Source organism: Sebastes fasciatus, chromosome 18 (assembly GCF_043250625.1).
Source record: "Sebastes fasciatus isolate fSebFas1 chromosome 18, fSebFas1.pri, whole genome shotgun sequence".
In the NCBI taxonomy this organism is placed as follows: domain Eukaryota; kingdom Metazoa; phylum Chordata; class Actinopteri; order Perciformes; family Sebastidae; genus Sebastes; species Sebastes fasciatus.
Window position 1 is genome coordinate 14398431 of NC_133812.1, and position 18423 is coordinate 14416853.

The window sequence follows — 18423 nt, forward strand, 5'->3', positions numbered from 1 at the left end:
AATAAATAAATAAGCTCTGCAAATATCAGCTGACTGGAAGTCAGTGTCTATCTTGTCAGACAGAGTGCAAAATTGTGAAGCTTGTTTTGGGAGATCTGATCCCTACGCATGGGCCGCATTGGAGGAACTACAACAGGAAGTGAGTTTTTTTTTATTGAATTTTTTTTTAAAGACTACATTGTTTACCATCCAGCAAAAAAAAATACACCGAAATTAAAAAACTTTAAAAAAAATATATATATATATAATTTAATTTATCTATTTCCGAGGCTGCTGAATCAAACTGCTGTTCCTCACAACAACAACAGCAGCAGCAGCAGCAGCAGTAATGGCAGTCGAGCTGTGAGACACATGTTACAACTGAGCCGAAAAACACATTGCCGCTGGAGCCGAGAGAGAAGACACTTAAGCAAAAATGGCTCGGCACAGAAATGTGCGAGGTTACAACTACGATGAAGGTAGATCACCTTAACTACGTGTTGATATAAAGAGTCACGGCAAAGGCCTCAAACCGCTAAACTCGTTAGCCGCTAAGCTAAGCTAACATTCACTGTTGTTGATTGCAATGCTAGTTAGCTTAGCTTAGCTTAGCTAGCGTGATAACATTGCTGTCGTGTCACTTGGCAGTTTGGCACAAGATAAATTACAACATTATCTATGTATATACACACACCAAGCTTTCTGAGTAACGTTACACAACTTTAATGTGATGTGTGTATAACTATAATAATGTTTATGTTTACTAAAGTTAGCTACTTAGCTAGCTTGCTAACGTCCCAGTGTTTTTAAAGAAGTTTCTAATACATTGTTGGATATGGTTTATAAACATCCCATGACCTGTATTAAGTTATTTAGCCTCCTAATTTCAAAAATATATAGTGAAGTAGTTACAGAAAACTCCCACTTTACTGTTTGTTATGCATTCTGTGAAGTTGCTGTCAAGGCAAAGTGACTTGACAGCTGTAACAATTATTATTATTATTAAATACTGATTCTTCTTCTTCTTCTTAAAATAAAAGTATTATTATTAAATACTGATTTATTATTATTAAAATAAAAGTATTATTAATTACTGATTTTTATCATTATTATTAAAATAACATTTATTATTATTATTATTATTATTAAATACTGATTTTTATTATTATTATTAAAATAACATTTATTATTATTATTATTATTATTATTATTAAATACAGATTTTTATTATTATTATTAAAATAGCATTATTATTATTAAATTCTGATTCATATTATTATTATTAAAATAAAAGTATTATTAAATACTGATTCTTATTATTATTAAAATAAAAGTATTATTAAATACTGATTCTTATTATTATTATTAAAATAAAAGTTATTAAATACTGATTTATTATTATTAAAATAAAAGTATTATTAAATACTGATTTTTATTATTATTATTATTAAAATAACATTATTATTATTAAAATAACATTATTATTATTATTAAATACTGATTTTTATTATTATTAAAATAGCATTATTATTATTAAATACTGATTTTTATGTTATTATTAAAATAAAAATATTATTATTAAATACTGATTTTTATTATTATTAAAATAAAATAATTATTAAATACTGATTTTTTTTGGCACCTTGCACAAGATAAATTATTGTTATCTACGTATACACACCCCAAGCTTTCTGAGTAACGTTACAAAACTTTAATGTGATGTGTCTATGACTATAATAATGTTTATGTTTACTAAAGTTAAGCCACTGAGCTAGCTTCCTAACGTCCCAGTGTTTATAAAGAAACTTCTAATACATTGTTGGATATGGTTTATAAACATCCCATGTCCTTTTAAGTTATTAAGCCTCCAAATTTTCTAAAAACCTACAGTGAAGTAGTTATAGAAAACCGCCTGACTCCCAATTCACTGTTTGTTATGCATTCTGTAAAGTTGCTGACGAGGCAAAGTGACTGAATAGAATAGAATAGAATAGAAAGCTTTATTGTCATTGTATTAAATACAACGAGATTCACAGTTGCCACTTCTGGTCAGTGCTTTAAAACAAACACTTGACAAGACTAAACAAGGCAGATAAAACATATAACAGGTAAAACACACACAGTTATAAAGCAAATAAAACAGGTAAAGTAGATGTAATAAATAAATATGTGTTACACTAGAAGTATAAAATATAAAATAGATGTAATGTAAACAGGTAATTGCACTTGTAAAATAGGTAGGGTAGATGTAATAAATAAATGTAAACAAAGGTAGTTGCACTTGAGGTGTATATTGCATCAAGGATATATTGCACAGACAAATGTATTTCACATTCAGTGTATTCATATTGCACAGATGTATTGTTTGTTCAGTGTCCGTATGGCCCAGGGAAGGAAACTGTTAGTGAGTCTGGAGGTGCGGGCTTTCATTGATCTGTAGCGCCTGCCAGAGGGCAGCAGGTCAAACAGGTGATGAGCTGGGTGGGAGGAGTCACTGAGAATAGTTGTGGACCTACTAAGAGCTGTAACAAAGCACCCTTTCTTTTTTACTACAACTACATTTATCTTTATCTTTATCTTTTATTTGGATCTTCATTAGCTGTGTCTGAAGCCCAGCTATTCGTCCTCCTTGAGTCCACTTAAATCACTTTGAACTGTTAGGCTACATTTCAGTACACAATCACATTACAATCTTTACCAACAATGACCACAACATCAAAAGCGACAGCAACAAAAAACACAACAATATTCAAGACACAACCCAACACACAACACAGGACCTAGGTTCAAGTTAATACTGTTCACAGAGTATAGATGTAAATATGATTCATTAGAGGTTGGACCATAGCATATTATGTCAAAATACAAAAACAGCAAGCAACAACTTCTTATACCATAAATATTAACGGGACTATCCAACATTAAACCTTTTATGATTTGATGTTAGCTAAATATCAGCATGTGTATGTTTGTGTAAAGTAGAGGAATGGAAAAACAATTAAACCGCAATTAAATTTTTTTTATAGACTTTGACGATGATGACATGTACGGACAGTCTGTGGAGGATGACTACTGCTGTATATCACCAACAACAGGTTGGTATCAGTGAATGCAATATTATAGGTCAACAGTAATACATGTTTGCTGATGAATAGACAATATAAATTGTGATAACTTTAATTTTCCAGATAAAGATAACAATAGCTGCTTCCAACACATTCAAGAATTTTTTTTTTTAAAGTTTAATTTAATTTTCAATAAAGGATTTATTTAGATTATACAACATTCACCTGACATCACATCTCCTAGTTTGTAAGAAGCCAATAAGTAAAGATTTTTGTGGTTTATACAGCGAATCAGTTCATCTACTCACGTCAAGGAGTGCAAGCACCAAAGGAGGAGACTTTAGAAGAGGAAGAAGATGAAGAGGAGGTACCCACATCCCCTGCCATCAGCCACAACCTTAACCCTCTTGACCAAGGTGACATTATTAATTCCACGCAACGCTATGCAAGTGACAAATAACTGAGGTCTTCTGACCTTTACCTTTGATCTTTGTGATGACGTTTAACCTTTAATTTTTTTCCGGATCACTAATACAATTTCTGTTTCTAATGTCTGTGTTTTTTACTTTATAGCCAAGCTATACTCCTGTCTAGACCATATGCGGACTGTGCTGGGAGATGCATTGCCAGACTCAGTCCTGACCCAGGCAGCCATAAGATGTGGATTCGACCCGCAGAAGGCTCTGGATGCAGTCCTGTCTGAAGACGCTAAGACAGCCCCAGTAACCAGAAGTACCGATGAAGACACAGCTTCTGTAGCAAGAGTTAGCCAGGAGAAAGCACCGCTTCCACAAAGAACCAAACCAGAGGCCGTGGCTGAGAAAGGTACACTGGAGCGGATCAAATTATGATCATTTTATTGTTCAGGAATTGTTGTCCTTGACTGATCCAATGTAGTTACATATTAGAAACTGGTTATTGGTGGCTGTTGAACATTTTTGTCCAGTTATTTGCCAAACAAAGGCCAGGATCTGAAAAGGTTTTTATCCAGTACGCAAAACGATTGAGATATTTCACTTTTCTTGTCATGTAGCTGCTGATAGATCTAGTTTTCTTTTGAAGTAATAATACTCAATTACCTTATTTCATAAATACAGACTGGTACCAGTAGACAAAATAAGGCCTAGTCTATTTGTGTCACTTGATCAATAATTACAAGTTGTTCAGTATAGTCAAAAGATTTTGAACGTTCCACAATTTATCCTTTTTGATTACACATTACACTCACTTTGATATAAGAATTATAATAATATAGTTAATGAGTAGGTATAAGTGAAGTGATCATTATACTTGGCTTTTAAGCCTCATCCACACTGGGAATGTCAGGAGCGCGTGGCAGCTGCGTTACCTGTTGTTTTTTATTTCGGCATCCGTGTTAACAGGTTAGAGCAGCCACACTGCCTTGTGAGAAGCACTCTAAATTTTGGCGAGGAAATACTGTCATGGCTATTTTCAAAAGGGTCCCTTGACCTCTGACCTCAAGATATGTGAATGAAAATGGGTTCTATGGGTACCCACGGGTCTCCTCTTCACAGACATGCCCACTTTATGATAATCACTTGCAGTTTTGGGGCAAGTCATAGTCAAGTCAGCACACTGACACACTGACAGCTGTTGTTGCCTGTTGGGCTTGAGTTTGCCATGTTATGATTTGAGCATATTTTTTATGCTAAATGCAGTACCTGTGAGGGTTTCTGGACAATATTTGTCATTTTATAAAGCAAGCATATTTGCCCACTCCCAAGTTGATTAGAGTATTAAATACTTGACAAATCTCCCTTTTAAGGTACATTTTGAACAGATAAAAATGTGTGATTAATCGTGGTTAACTGTGGACAATCATGCGATTAATCATGATTAAATATTTTATCGATTGACAGCTCTAGTTTAAACACAATTAATATACATCCAAACAAAAAGCTGTGCAGCATTCATATGTTTATTTAGAATTTGAATGTTAACGTTATAAATGAAGCTTCAAACTATTCGTTACAGCCCAAATTATTACTGTGAAGAATGACAGATAACAGAAATTGCCCATCAAGCAGGGGTAATGGGTTTTGATGAAGGCCACTTTAATTAAAGCATTAATGTAAAACAGGATTCAGAGCCTAGTCTTGGTTAAGAAATAAGAACTGGACTGTTGTAGAATGGGCTGATGAATGATTCAGACATAGCTTACTGACAACATCTAACACTGCATCATGCTATTTTTGACTGAATGCCTGTGGGGTCTTGAGAAGATACTTTAAACAAAAGATCTTTTTGAATAATCTTCATTAGTATTGTTTACATGAAAGCTTAACAACCATGTCAAATACCAACAGGCATTTCACTGTTCATTTCACACATGTGTGCGATGACACATTTTAGTCATGCAAATGTTTAACAAAGTGCCTTCTTTCTGTTCTTCTCCCTCTTGTTTATGGTATGATTCATCCGACTTCTGTCCTGTGCTCCTCCTGTCTCTCCTCTTTGACAACTGAAATTGGCTTTCGTAAGGTAAGGAGCCTGCTTGTCTGCTTCTCACACAGACATTACACCCAATGCACATAAACCCCAAACAGATCGGTGCAAACGCACACAACCGCATGTGCAAGCAAGTGCGACAAACTTGCGTGACCTCTTAACGCAACATAAAGCCGACCCTGTGGTTAGCAGCTCTGAACATCAAAATTGTATCCATCAAAACGGTAGTCCAGGTGTTAGCAGTGGTGCCAGCCTGGCAGAGCTCATGTCTGGGCATCGGCAGAAGAGTAAGGCGACAGGAGTAGTTGACATAGGGCGTGGTTTGGGTGTGCCTTCATTAAGTGCTCTCACCATAGGATCTAATTCCCCTCCTTCCATTATGCCTAATCAGAATAGTCTTTCATTGGGAACATTGGCGTCTTTAAACATGACTTCAGCATTTCACGGCTCAGCTCCCTCCCTCCTCTCAGTTCCACTCAGTAGTCTGTCGCTAAACAACCCCAAGATAACAACTGCAAGCTCTTCTCTGGCTGCTCCTCCTGGGTTTGGGAGTCTCAGTTCTGTCCTCTTGAGCAATCAGCCCTCAGTGGGAGTTGAGACTGGAGGCAAAGCCGCAATGGCTTGTCCTAAGGGAAGCCCATCACTGGCTGATTTGATCCAGGAACATTCAAACCGCAGCCCAACCAGCAGTAACTCCTTTCCTACTCCCCAAAGTGATATAACTTCTGTGACGTGTCAGGGGATGGCTGCACCAGCACAAACATTCTCACTGTCTGGGCTCGCTTCACAGCACCAAAACAGGAATGCACGCATTCAATCGCAATCACCGAGCACCGATCAAACGGCAAACGCACTCGCCTTTTCTAAACCAACCAACAATCCTGCATGCCTAGGTGGGACTGTCTCATTGTCTCAGCTAGCCCTGCAGCATCAAACCAACAGTTCCTTTACTTCCCTTCAACCTGTCAGCGTTGACTCTCCAGCAAATGCACTGAAACAACCACCTGGCATCTCTGAGCTGCTCCCTTTGTCACATTTGGCGTCTGAACACAAAGGCAAAACCTCAAACACCTCAAATGGGTCACAGTACTCCCTCACCTCGCTCCTTTCACCAGCAAAACCAGAGAAAGCTGGTGTGTTAGCAGACAGTACTACAGAGGGCGGGACCAAGCGTAAACTCAACCACAAACCATACCACCAAAACGTCAGGCCACCTAAGCTGAAGCAGACTATTGATTTGAGTGCACTCATAGCCCAGTCAGATGGAGCAGGCCCTCGTCACTTTGACCTGGACCTCCCTTCGCCGTCCTCTCCGTCTTCGCCGTCTTCACTCGCCACGGGGCTGGATTCTTCAGTTTTTGCACAACCATCAGTATTTGCGATTACTATGTCGATTCAGAGCCATAGACAACAGGAGAAGACGAGGAAGGGAAAAATAAGAGGCCAGAGGACAGGAAGTGGTTACCAGGCCTTCCTGTGTAAATCACCGGACAAATCCGAAGAGCTGCACACGCCACTCTCGCCAATTGTACCGTTCGACTTCGACGCGCCTTCACCTGACGACATCGTCCGTGCTAATCAGAGAAAAGCTTTCACCAGGTAGACGAGGAAAGCACTTAACTCAGCTGCGTCCAGCTTGGTGCTAAATTGACTCAGTTGGGATGAGAAGCTCAGACATTTTCGGTCTTTCCTCCACAAAACTCAAAAGAGATGCATCACTCAGGGCCATCAGTCTTTTTAACTGTGTCCTACAACCAGTCATGTGGAGTAAAGAAACTTTTGGGACCAACAGTGCATAAGAATGACTCGCTGCTTATCACTGCAAAAAAACTCAGCATTCTGTATATACAACAGTGTTACACCATTTATGTATTTCTCTTTTTATAGAGCCAAGCAAACAAGTCTTACGTTGCTACTACATACACAACAATGATATCTGAGTCAAGCGGGATACACTTCTCAGTCTCTCTGGCAGCTTGAAAATAATCAGCAGCTAAAGGAACATTAGTATTTTAAGAGCTTTTAGAACATTTCTCTCATTTACTGTACTTAACATTTTTTTCTACATTTTAAACTTGAGTCTTATTTTTCTATGCTCGGATGGCCATTGGCTTTTTTTAATTGACATTTTGTTTTGTAGAGAAAGTAAAGTAGTTTAATCTAAAGCCAGGGAAAATTCAAAGTATATCTCTTTCTGCATGGCCTCTTTTCTAGAGGTTGATCTGCATGAACCCTCAAAAGAGAAAAAAGAGGTTGATTTAGTTTGCAGGTGTGCTGCAGCTATTGGAATATGGATCAGTTAACCATTGTTCTGGTTTACTGCTGCCTGTGTTTCAGATCATGGGGTAGACATTTTGGTTTAGAGGACACCTGGAGATTTTCCCATGAGGGAGCGAGAACAAACACACACACACACACGCACGTGCATGCAGACACACACTAACACACACTAACACACACTTGCACCGACAGACAAATGAACACTGTATGATATTGAAGAAATGAGTTTACTATGAATGCCAGCACTGTGCATAAAGAGTGCACTGGATGAGTCAAAATGAATCCCCTCAAGAGGTAAAAGTGTTTTTTCTGGCTCTTAGCCTTTAATATTCTGATGTACAAATGAGTTTAATTCACACGGGGTGTGTCACCATGACACTCTGCCGGAGGTTAATTTGTCAATTTTTAAATAAAGATGACTGAATGTACGTAATCTGAATGCACCTGTGTCTCTCTGGTTGTGTGTGGCTGTACTTTTGTGTGTTTGAGTGTAAAGATATATCTGTTTAGGGTTGTTGCATTGAACTAATTCTAGATAACCAGTTAATGGTGCTCTTTTCCCTGTTTGGATCTAAAATATATAGAGTATGTACAGTAGTAAATATATATTTAAAGGTTCTCTATATGATATCCAGAGCATTAATATAGCAGCAAACAACTATTTTCTATGTAAAGATATAGAGGAGTAATGTCTACCTGAGCAGAGAATGAAGTCACTCTCCCTCTCTGTGTGCTGTAATCTGAGTTTCTCTGTGCTTTGTTTACATCGCCGGACTGGCCGCATGTGTGCCTTTTTAGTGCATGTGAGCGTGCCCCACTGGCTAGCTCGAGGCCATCACTCTGCACTGCTCTCATACGCCGGTTACAGCTGATAACGCAATACCGACCGACAGCGTCTTCACGGAAGCGTAGCACCCACGCTCCGGTTGCCCCCTCAGGATAACACTGTTAGCTCTGTCAGCACTGTTATCGCTGTTAGCACTGCTAGCTGCGAGCTGCCGGCTCAGCCGTCGCCATGTTGAGAGCCGTGTGGAGGCAATAGAAATGCTCTGAATTTCATTTAGAGCTCAACATTGAGGCTTCGTAAGTGAAAATCCCATTCATATTCTGAATAGAGGATTTAGATTATTAGCCATAATGTCGTAACCATCCAAGGTAGACAAGCTATGAGATAGTAAATGCTCTTGGAGAAGCCACAAGTCTGTATGATATCAATCTTGTTTTAAGAAAAACATGTTTTATTTGTAATGTTATCAAGAAGTACTGCAATACCCACAATCCTAAGTGTACCAGCGACATCTCTGATATGTGGAGCTTGCTGTTACCATGGAAATGTTTACCGCAACCCGCGAACGGCTACTGAGAGTACATGCTCGTACGTGCTGCTCCATGGTTTGTGCCTGAATTTCAAAACGGACCAGCATTAGCGTCTCTTTCTCTTCTATTACTAAAATAGTTCACCAAAATGCGTTTTTTGAAAACATTTGATGCGAGAAATAAGGCATGCAGTTGCTGAATCTGTCTTCATTTTAGATCGACGGTTAGTTTAAAAGTTTTTCGGGAGTTTCCAAAGGCGCTGAGTCACCATTCTCAATGGTTTGTGGGATGAGTAGTTCCTTCACTCTTAAGATAATTATGAATACAGTGTTGAACCTTTGCCCTTTTTTTTTATTTTTCAATTAGTTTTTTTCCTCCGAATCAGACTTTTTATGTTCACAATACATCTTGTAGTTCGTCGCTTGGTTTCATGCTTAAAACTCTGAAACGTCAGTGGAGTGAATGAATGTGAATTCCACTTCTGGAGCTAGAGCCATTCTAGCTCTATTGAACACCTTTTAAGGATGAACTATTGGCATCAATGTAATAATACTTAGGAGTTGAAAAGAGGGCATGTCCATTTTCAAAACGAAATGCTTTAGAAAGAAAACTGCACATTATGTCTCTGGTGCAGTGTGTGCATTTTTTTGTAGGTTAGCCCAGAGTTTCTAAAAGCACCTCACATCTTTAGTGTGAGTCACTGGTATTGGTTTGAATGGAGGATCTTGCCCTTAAAGAAATGCATGTACGATTTGCAAGGACTGGTTCAATGGTTGGTAGATAACATGTATTAACACTATCAACTGACAGGAGACCTGTTGTATATGCAGTCTTGTTAACCCTAAAAAACCCTACCGCCTAATCTTCTCACTGTTGTTATCAGGACACTGTTCTGGGCTGTAGTTATGAGACACGAGGAGATGATAAGGGCTGATGTCAAACTTTCCTTACTGTTGAGTCATTTTCTTGCACTGCCTCATTGTTGTCTTAAATGTGAGAATGATCTATGAGTGCAGGGGAAGGGTTTTTGGCTGGATGTGTGTAAACTTTATACAGGTGCAAAGAGCTGAGTGAAGTGAACCCTCAGGGTGTCAAACAGACTGGTGAGCCAGAGGGAAATGATAGATAATAACGAGCAGATAGTGGTAATAATGACAAGTCAAACACGAGAAGTCAAACCGGTTTCTTGGTGTATGTGAAGTCCTGGGAGCATTATGATGTTGTATTAGGGACGCTGTGATGTGTTTCCTGAATGAAGATATACATCTACAGTTTTTTCAGATGTGAAAGTCTAGAAATGAATAAGCCTTATTAACAAGTGGGTTTGTCCAGCAACTGTTTTGTCCTTTTTTTTTCTCTTAAGGCGAGTCAGTGTGTGGGTTTGAGCAGGAAGTTGCACTCTTGGGAGAAAATGTCACCCTAAGCACACACACCGACTCGGCACATCGGCCGATCATCTTACTCTCTGTGTCTCCACCTACGTAGGAAAATCTGATCATGTCTCTCGACTTTCACAGCTTTGTCGAAAAGGCTTTGACAGATCAAACCAGTCTGTGTCTTTACACGGCTCTGCAGTTCTGCAAGGCGTACATGTTGCACAAACAGTGTTGTTGTGATGTGGTGCCAATACTGGAAAATACCATTTTACTCACAGCAAGTGGTCAAAAGAAAACGGGTGCATTTGGTTTGACATCAATACTAATGCTTTGTTGTGGTAGGATGTGTTTACAGGAAAAAGGGTAAAGAGAGACATAGGATTCTTTATTTAAATGGAAAAAACTGCATTCTAATTACAAGAAGTGCAAGAGTTGACTTGTACAGAGGTTGAAGGCACATGCAATCCTAAAAGACCTCATAAAGCAGTGATGTGTAAGTTTGCAGAAGGGATGCACAGTGGCTTCATGAATCATTCTGCTTCATTTATCATCTACATGTTGTGGTTTTGCAGCCTGAATCAGACAACCTTGCTATGATATCAATAATTGGCGTCATACAAAGTGCTACTGAGCTCTCTTTTGATATCTAGTTTGACAGATTTTGAGTAAAATATTTTCCACATTGCTGACATTTTGCTAGCTCTGACTAACGTCACACTCCGCTAGCACCTGCTCGATTTGTACTGCACATTTGCAACTCCCAACAGAGATTAGAAAGAAGCGAGATGTCTCACTCGTTTGCTACTTCCATCATCGATTTCGGACGCAGCGATTGTTTTTTTCCGGAGCTGGATGATGGAAGTAGCTAACGAATGAGCTACCTCGCTACTTTCTCATCTTTGAGAGTTGCACACTCACAGTTCTGATCGGGCAGGATGTACAGATCGAGTAGTGAGTGACACGTGTTGTTGTTCCTGTGTAGCATAAATGATATGATAACGGGATATCAGATTGGTGCATAGACTTGCATTCTCGTCAATACCCAATCCAGCATTTTAGACTGTACCGGAGGCATTATCGGAACAACTCTACTTGCCTTTATCAGGGTGGATAATGATAATAAATCAACCTCATAGTATGATCACCATGCCTTTATAGGGAATGCTGTTAGATAGTCGGTAAAGTTGTCCCGAGTTTCTACCATACAGATGTTTTATTTTTGAAAGCTTATGAGTTCATGTTTATTATTGCATCGGAGTGTTTTACTCTTTATAACCTATTTCTTGCTTCTTTGGAAACTCCAGATGTGCAGTGATGTCCATCACACAACAAAGCCACCACTGGACTCTATAACTAAGTTGAGCAGCAGAGCTCTGAATGGAAAGTGGATGCAACACAGACTTAACATAGGTTGACTTTTACTGTTTAATTATTTTAGTAAACAATATAAATGTGCCGTTATAGTTTTCGTGCTGTAGGTCAAAGACATAAATCCTACAGTAGTTAGTATTTTGCAATATGTCTGTAAATAGTCGGTGAGAGTTCTCAGGTGGTTAGGTATGACTCAAGGTTGACTGTCTGCTGAGTGGGTGGGGTGTAAAGGACGAGGAGATGTCTTTATTGATGTCATTCTATGAAATGTTAAGTGGTGGTACTCACATTGTGTGTGTGTGTGTGTGTGTGTGTGTGTGCGTGTGTCATATTGAAAGGGGTCAGGTGAGTCCTATACTGCCAGCAGTCTCATTTCGTTCATTGTCATTTTCTGTCATATCTTCAGAAATTTTTTAAATGTGAATGAAGTTTAACTCTTTGGTTCATTGGTACATCCACTAGTTTAGAGCAAAAATAGGCCGCTATGTGCGAGGGTAGGGCTGCATGATTTTGAAAAAAGATCTAATTGTGACTGTTTTTTACTGATATTGCGACATTAGAGTGAAAGATAATTTTTACATCATTATTCTCATTTTCCATTGAAAAACAGATTTAAATGATTTTTGGTGTGGATTTCTTAAGTCTGTAGAATATGATGTGTAGTCCAGGACATCTCTGCACCATGACTTTATTTAATTAAAATCTTATTTTGACACCTTAAACAAATATTGCGATTTTAACAAATACTGCGATTTGAAATTTTTCAATACAATTTTGATAAATTGTGCAGCTCTATGCGAGTCCACTTCATCCTCTCTGGTGGAAATCATCTTATGTAGCACTTAAAAGCATGAATTGATTCTCTCTGCACTTTTATTTCTCATGGTTCCTATCCCTGTAGCTTCTTTGCAACAGCCATAGAAAACTAATCTAAGATTGCTCACTTTTACTCACACAGGCAAAATGTTTTTCCCCTTTTTCCCCCCACTTTCCCCCACAGTAGGCCGATGAAGATTCGAGTTCAATCAAACATAATCTTTTACAGCCTTTAGCGGCCTCAAGTGGTAGGGAGCTTCATTATCAAACATTTCTTTAAAGAATTCTTATTTAGTGTGATGACTTATCAAAGCAGGTCATTTGCTTATTAAATATTTTTGGGAAAGTGTGGTTTTGAAGGAATAGCATCCAACTAGATTTCTCTCCATCTGCCTCTATATATCTCTCCTTTTGATCTCTTACTCTTGCTTGATCAACCCCCCTTTGCCCTGTGAGGTTGTCAGTCACCCCGTTACCTGCTCTTTCAACCCTTGTTATTTAACTTTTGCTGTTTTACTTTTGCTTGCATGCTTGTGTGTGTGTGTGTGTGTGTGTATTTGGACAGGGGCGGGTGGTGCGGGGGTGGATATTTGCATATCCTGGGTGGACTCCTCTTATCCTGTGCTCAGTTGGGCCCTCAGGCCAAGGTGTACACATGACTCACTCACTTATAGGCACTGCAAGGGTCCCCTTCACTGGAGAAATCCTGGATGGGAGGACACCAACTGTTTACCTGCCAGTCCAAACAGTGTAAAGAGATCCTGCACTAAGCCTCAGAACCTGATTGCACTGTATTGCTGCCCCCAGGCCAGCCCCCAAAAAAAATTATCTGGCAAGTCGGTTGTTTGCAAAGGTATTACAGTGTGTTTTGAGCAAGATGTCCGGTAGTTAAAAAGGGGGTTGTTTGTTACTTAAGACCTGTGGGGAGTTGCCTTGTCTGTTTCACCCCAGGTTAAAATAGAGAGGTGAAGATATAAATACCCTTCAGGCACTTAATGATTATGTACATTAGGTGAGGTGTAGGTTTAACTATCCGTATGACCTTATTATGAGCTCATTTGTTTCACAGCTGATGTTCCATTTAAGTGAATTGCAAGCTGGCTGGTGTCCTGTTTGACACAGGTGGTAGAAACCTCCACGTCAACATAGTTAAGGACATGAAAAGTCCCCAGCTGCAGGAAGAAACCCAAATTCCCCAGAGAGTACTTTTTCCATCTCATGTTGCCGCTTACTGCAGGACAGATAACACCAGCAATGATGCGGATTTCAGTGATGACAAGTGGTGTTAAAGATAACCGTTTTTTAGGCGCCCTTTCTGTGTGGGTCCATCTATTACATTTACAGGCAGTTGTCAAAACTTTCTTGTGTAGAAATACATCGTGCAGCTGGCAGTTTTATTAACATGTAACCGTTTTAAATGAGAATATCTTTGGTTGTCCCCTTTTCCCAACTTTTGAACAGACAAGGATCAGTTTGTGTGGGAATAAACAGCATGCACATGACATTACTTTGTAAAGAGAAAAAGCCTCTTCAGGTTGCAAGTGAGCTGCCTCACTTGTGAATCAGTGTTTCAGAATGAGAGGGACTTTTTTCTCTAATGCAGAGCCAGTCATTCAGAGATTGCTTGGTTAGAGAAAGTCCATTAATAATTCAGTTGAATCACATCTACTTTCCTCTCATTTTCCCTCAGGGTATTTTTTTTTTATGATGAATTAACTGCATGAAGCATATAGGAGCACACAAGGGATAGAAATGCATACTTAACCAAAAGCTGTAACCTTAACAACTCATAAAAGACAAATATCAAAAGGGGAAAAACTTCTGAGCAGTACTTTTCTTGCTTTTCTTTCTTGATATAGATCCGAGGACTGAAACGCTGCAATGAAAAACTTAGAATAGTGTTGTCAACATGATAATAACGGGTTAATGCAAATTAATTTTAACACCACTAATTTCTTAAACGCATTAAAAGAATCGATCTTCCTGATGTTGCACCGGGCTCAGTTTTAATTTTTAATGCTAGAGAAGAGATACTGGTATCATATGAAACTAGAAAACCTAATGAATCAGTAGGAAATGGTTCCAACCATGTCATACTAGCTACATTTTGGGGAGGGGAACACTGTCATGGCCATTTTCAAAGCGTTCCCTTGACCTTTGACCTCCAGATATGCGAATGAAAATGGGTTCTATGGGTACCCACGAGTCTCCCCTTTACAGACATGCCCATTTTATGATAATCACATGCAATTTGGGGCAAGTCATAGTCAAGTCAGCACACTGACACATGACACACTGACAGCTGTTGTTGCCTGTTGGGCTGCAGTTTGCTATGTCATGCATTGAACATATTTTTTTATGCTAAATGCAGTACCTGTGAGGGTTTCTGGACAATATTTGTCATTGTTTTTGTGTTGTTAATTGATTTCTAATAATAAATATAAACATACATTTGCATAAAGCAAGTGTATTTTATAATAAGAGTATTAAAAACTTGACAAATCTCCCATTAAGGTGCATTTTGAACAGATAAAAAAAGTCAGATTAATTGCGATTAATCATGGACAATTATGCGATTAATTATTTGAATTGACAACCCTAATTTAGAATAAATAAAATATAAAAGGAAAGCGACATCTTATGACCAACATCACTTTTTTTTAACTTGTAACAAATCAACCACTTTTGGGTCTTTGTATGTTGTGGATGTCTCTTAGTGCAAATATGTGAAAGTTTGTTTAAATCCGGTGTGTGTGTCTGTGCGTAGTATCACAATCACCTCCAGCCCTGCACTTTGCTGAAGTGACACCTTTTTCTAAAGATTCATTCTGCGAAATGCTCCGTCACACTGCTCTATTTACGTGGAGACCCGAGGCAAACGGCCACTTCTGAAATTAACCCTCTCTGAGCCAGGATGTCACTGCCGCACACAGACGCACACAGGGTGCAGTAGGCTTGGCTGTGCAGCCCAGTCTAAATGAATCAGTAGCAGGTTGATATGACTGGGACCCGTGGCCATTTGGGACTGGGATGACAAAGCAATGACCTCAGCAAGTCTCACTGCTGCAGAATATGAACTACCAGTCAGGTAGATTGAAGCTCAGTGCAACTGATTGCATCATGCTCACTCTTAAAAAACATATACTTTCTATGCCAGGAAGGCACACAGCTATGCCCAGAATAATTAGTCATAGTCTACAATGTATTGTAGCAATATCCTCCGGGTGTCTTAATCACCTCCACAGTGGCATGCGATGCTGAATAAGCTATTTTTATGTTGCCAAGTAATTTATTCATCATGTGTGATAAGAACTGGATACCGGAACCCAAAACCTCCAATGAGAATTGCTCACCTGGCACATACGCCAAAAATAATTGTCTATCATCCGCGTTTACTTCTGGGGGTATGCAGCCAAATGAATATGCTTCCCGCGCGGCCCGTAGACTTGTGACGACGCCACAGATTTTTAAATCACTTTTCTCGCCTCTAGGAAAGCTTTACAAATTATAAAACTTCCATGGATCAAAAATTCATAATCAACCTTGTTTGCAGTTCAAGGCGGCCTGTCAACAGTTTTACAGACGTCTCCTTTACAATGGTGGTCTATGGGGAAAATGCTTTTTTGGGGTCACAGGGGGATTTTTCGCTGCAATACCGCAAGTGGCCACTGGAAAAAGATTAGAAGCAAAGCTGATCGGCGGGATCACATCTTGGTCTTATTATGAGGGCTGTCAATCGATTCAAATATTTAATCGCATGATTGTCCATGATCAATTGTAATTAATCGCAAATTAATCACACATTTATTATCTGTTCAAAATGTACCTTAAAGGGAGATTTATCAAGTACCTAATACTCTTATCAACATGGGAGTGGACCTCACAGGTACTGCATTTAGCATAAAAAATATGCTCAAATCATAATATTTGTAAATTCAAGCCCAACAGGCAACAACAGCTGTGACTTGACCCAAACTGCATGTGATTATCATAAAGTGGGCATGTCTGTAAAGGGGAAACTCGTGGGTACCATAGAACACATTTTCATTCACATATCTTGAGGTCAGAGGTCAAGGGACCCCTTTGAAAATGGCCACGACAGTTTTTTTTTCCTCCCCAAAATTTACTGTAAGTTTGGAGCTTTATTTAGCCTCCTTCGCGACAAGCTAGTATGACATTCTTAGGTTTTCTAGTTTCATACGATACCAGTATCTTCTCTCTAGCTTTAAAACTGAGCCTGCCACAACCTAAAAAATCACAAGTTGCATTAATGCGTTAAAGAAATTAGTGGCGTTAAAACAAATTTGAGTTAACGCGTTATTATTGCGTTAACTTTGACATCCTTACTTATCATACATCCATGTTATTATTTTGCAGATGCAGGCAGTGTTTCAACAGATGTGTTTGAAAACCCCATTAGACTTCAATTATTTTGATGTTATGGGTACTATTTTATCATTTATTTTATATTTTCATTTATTTTATATTTTATTTATGACTCTATTCCCAGAGCTAGAAAAGCAGCAACCAAAAGATCAATTCTCATGTTTAGACATGTCCATAGTATGTGTGTGTACATCTTCATACAATAATCTTAACTTAAAATCGTCTTAATTGAGGGTCAGTAACATTAAATGGAAAATGTAGTGGGAGAAACCTTTCAGTCTTGTCCTGGTTATGAGACATAGTAGCGACTGTTTAAGGTCACTTCTGTGCCCTTTTTAAATAGGAAAAAAAAAATGTATATGTTCCTCATGTCATAGGTATTGTCCACAGTGAGTCATGATTGCCTTTGTTTGTGAGGAGGTGTTCAGTTTTGTTCCTCTGTTCCCCGTAGCTAAAATCAGAGATGTGTCTCACAATACACTGGACTCTGAAGTGGTTCCCAAAGTGGCCCGCATGACCGTCTCTGGCAAGAAGCAGACCATGGGCTTCGATGTTCCCAGGTACCTAACACATATTCATACACACATACACATCATTCTCATAAGTACAAAGGTTTTTTAAGATGTGATGAGATGTCCCCTCTCTATTTACATTGGAAATCATTTAACATTTAACATGAAAAGTAGTTAGGACTATACATTTGTAAAGTGGTGTGTGATCATCCCAGTCTAGATAAGCAACTGTCTTGTTTAGGAATACATCAGTGCTACTAATGATTTTGGAAGCTATATGCTGGCATAATTATCTGTTTCATTGTGGTTAAACTCTGCCACATTCTCTCCTCAGCACAGGGGAGAACGGCGGTGTCACCGCTTCGGTACGCCGTGGCGGCAGCCCTGAAAGCGCCACCGCATCCCCCGCCACATCCAGGCGTCTCGAGACTCCATCTAAAGGGTCGAACGGAGACGAGCCCTCAACAGTTCCCACACCGGGCCGCTCCGCTGGAAAGGCCCGGCAGTCGATCAATATCAAGGCCGAACTGGAGAAGAGGCAGGGGGGCAAACCTCTGTTGAATTTGGTGGTTATAGGTAGGAAGGAAAAATACTTAAAACCACTCCCAACTTCAGTTTAATAGCACATTAAGGGATCAGCACAATAACGAGGGATACAAAAGTTAATTTTGCACAAACAAGATTGAAAAATAATGATGCTCTCCTCGCATCGTCCATCCTCAATTTCTTACTTGCTAACTATCCTACAGTGCACACATTGATCTGCAGTTACATACTTGAGTCATGAAGCAATATGCAGTACTACAGTAACATTTTTAAACTATTTTTGATGCATTAAAAACAAGCTGGAGA

The 18423-nt window shown here is 39.0% G+C and overlaps 1 protein-coding gene across 2 annotated transcripts in view; it reads left to right on the plus strand.

Moving 5' to 3' along the window:
* The first annotated feature begins 279 nt into the window (after positions 1 to 279).
* hbs1l (HBS1-like translational GTPase) overlaps positions 280 to 18423 on the plus strand; it is a 30199-nt gene continuing 12055 nt past the window's right edge. The window contains exons 1-6 of one of the 2 annotated variants that reach the window (XM_074616078.1): positions 282 to 458; positions 3006 to 3074; positions 3332 to 3460; positions 3618 to 3869; positions 17511 to 17619; positions 17906 to 18147. In XM_074616078.1, coding sequence (XP_074472179.1) covers positions 416 to 458; positions 3006 to 3074; positions 3332 to 3460; positions 3618 to 3869; positions 17511 to 17619; positions 17906 to 18147 — 844 coding nt within the window. In that variant the 5' untranslated portion in view covers positions 282 to 415. Of the gene's footprint in view, positions 459 to 3005; positions 3075 to 3331; positions 3461 to 3617; positions 3870 to 5551; positions 8229 to 17510; positions 17620 to 17905; positions 18148 to 18423 lie in introns of those variants that run through there. The other variant, XM_074616079.1, reaches the window with a different exon arrangement.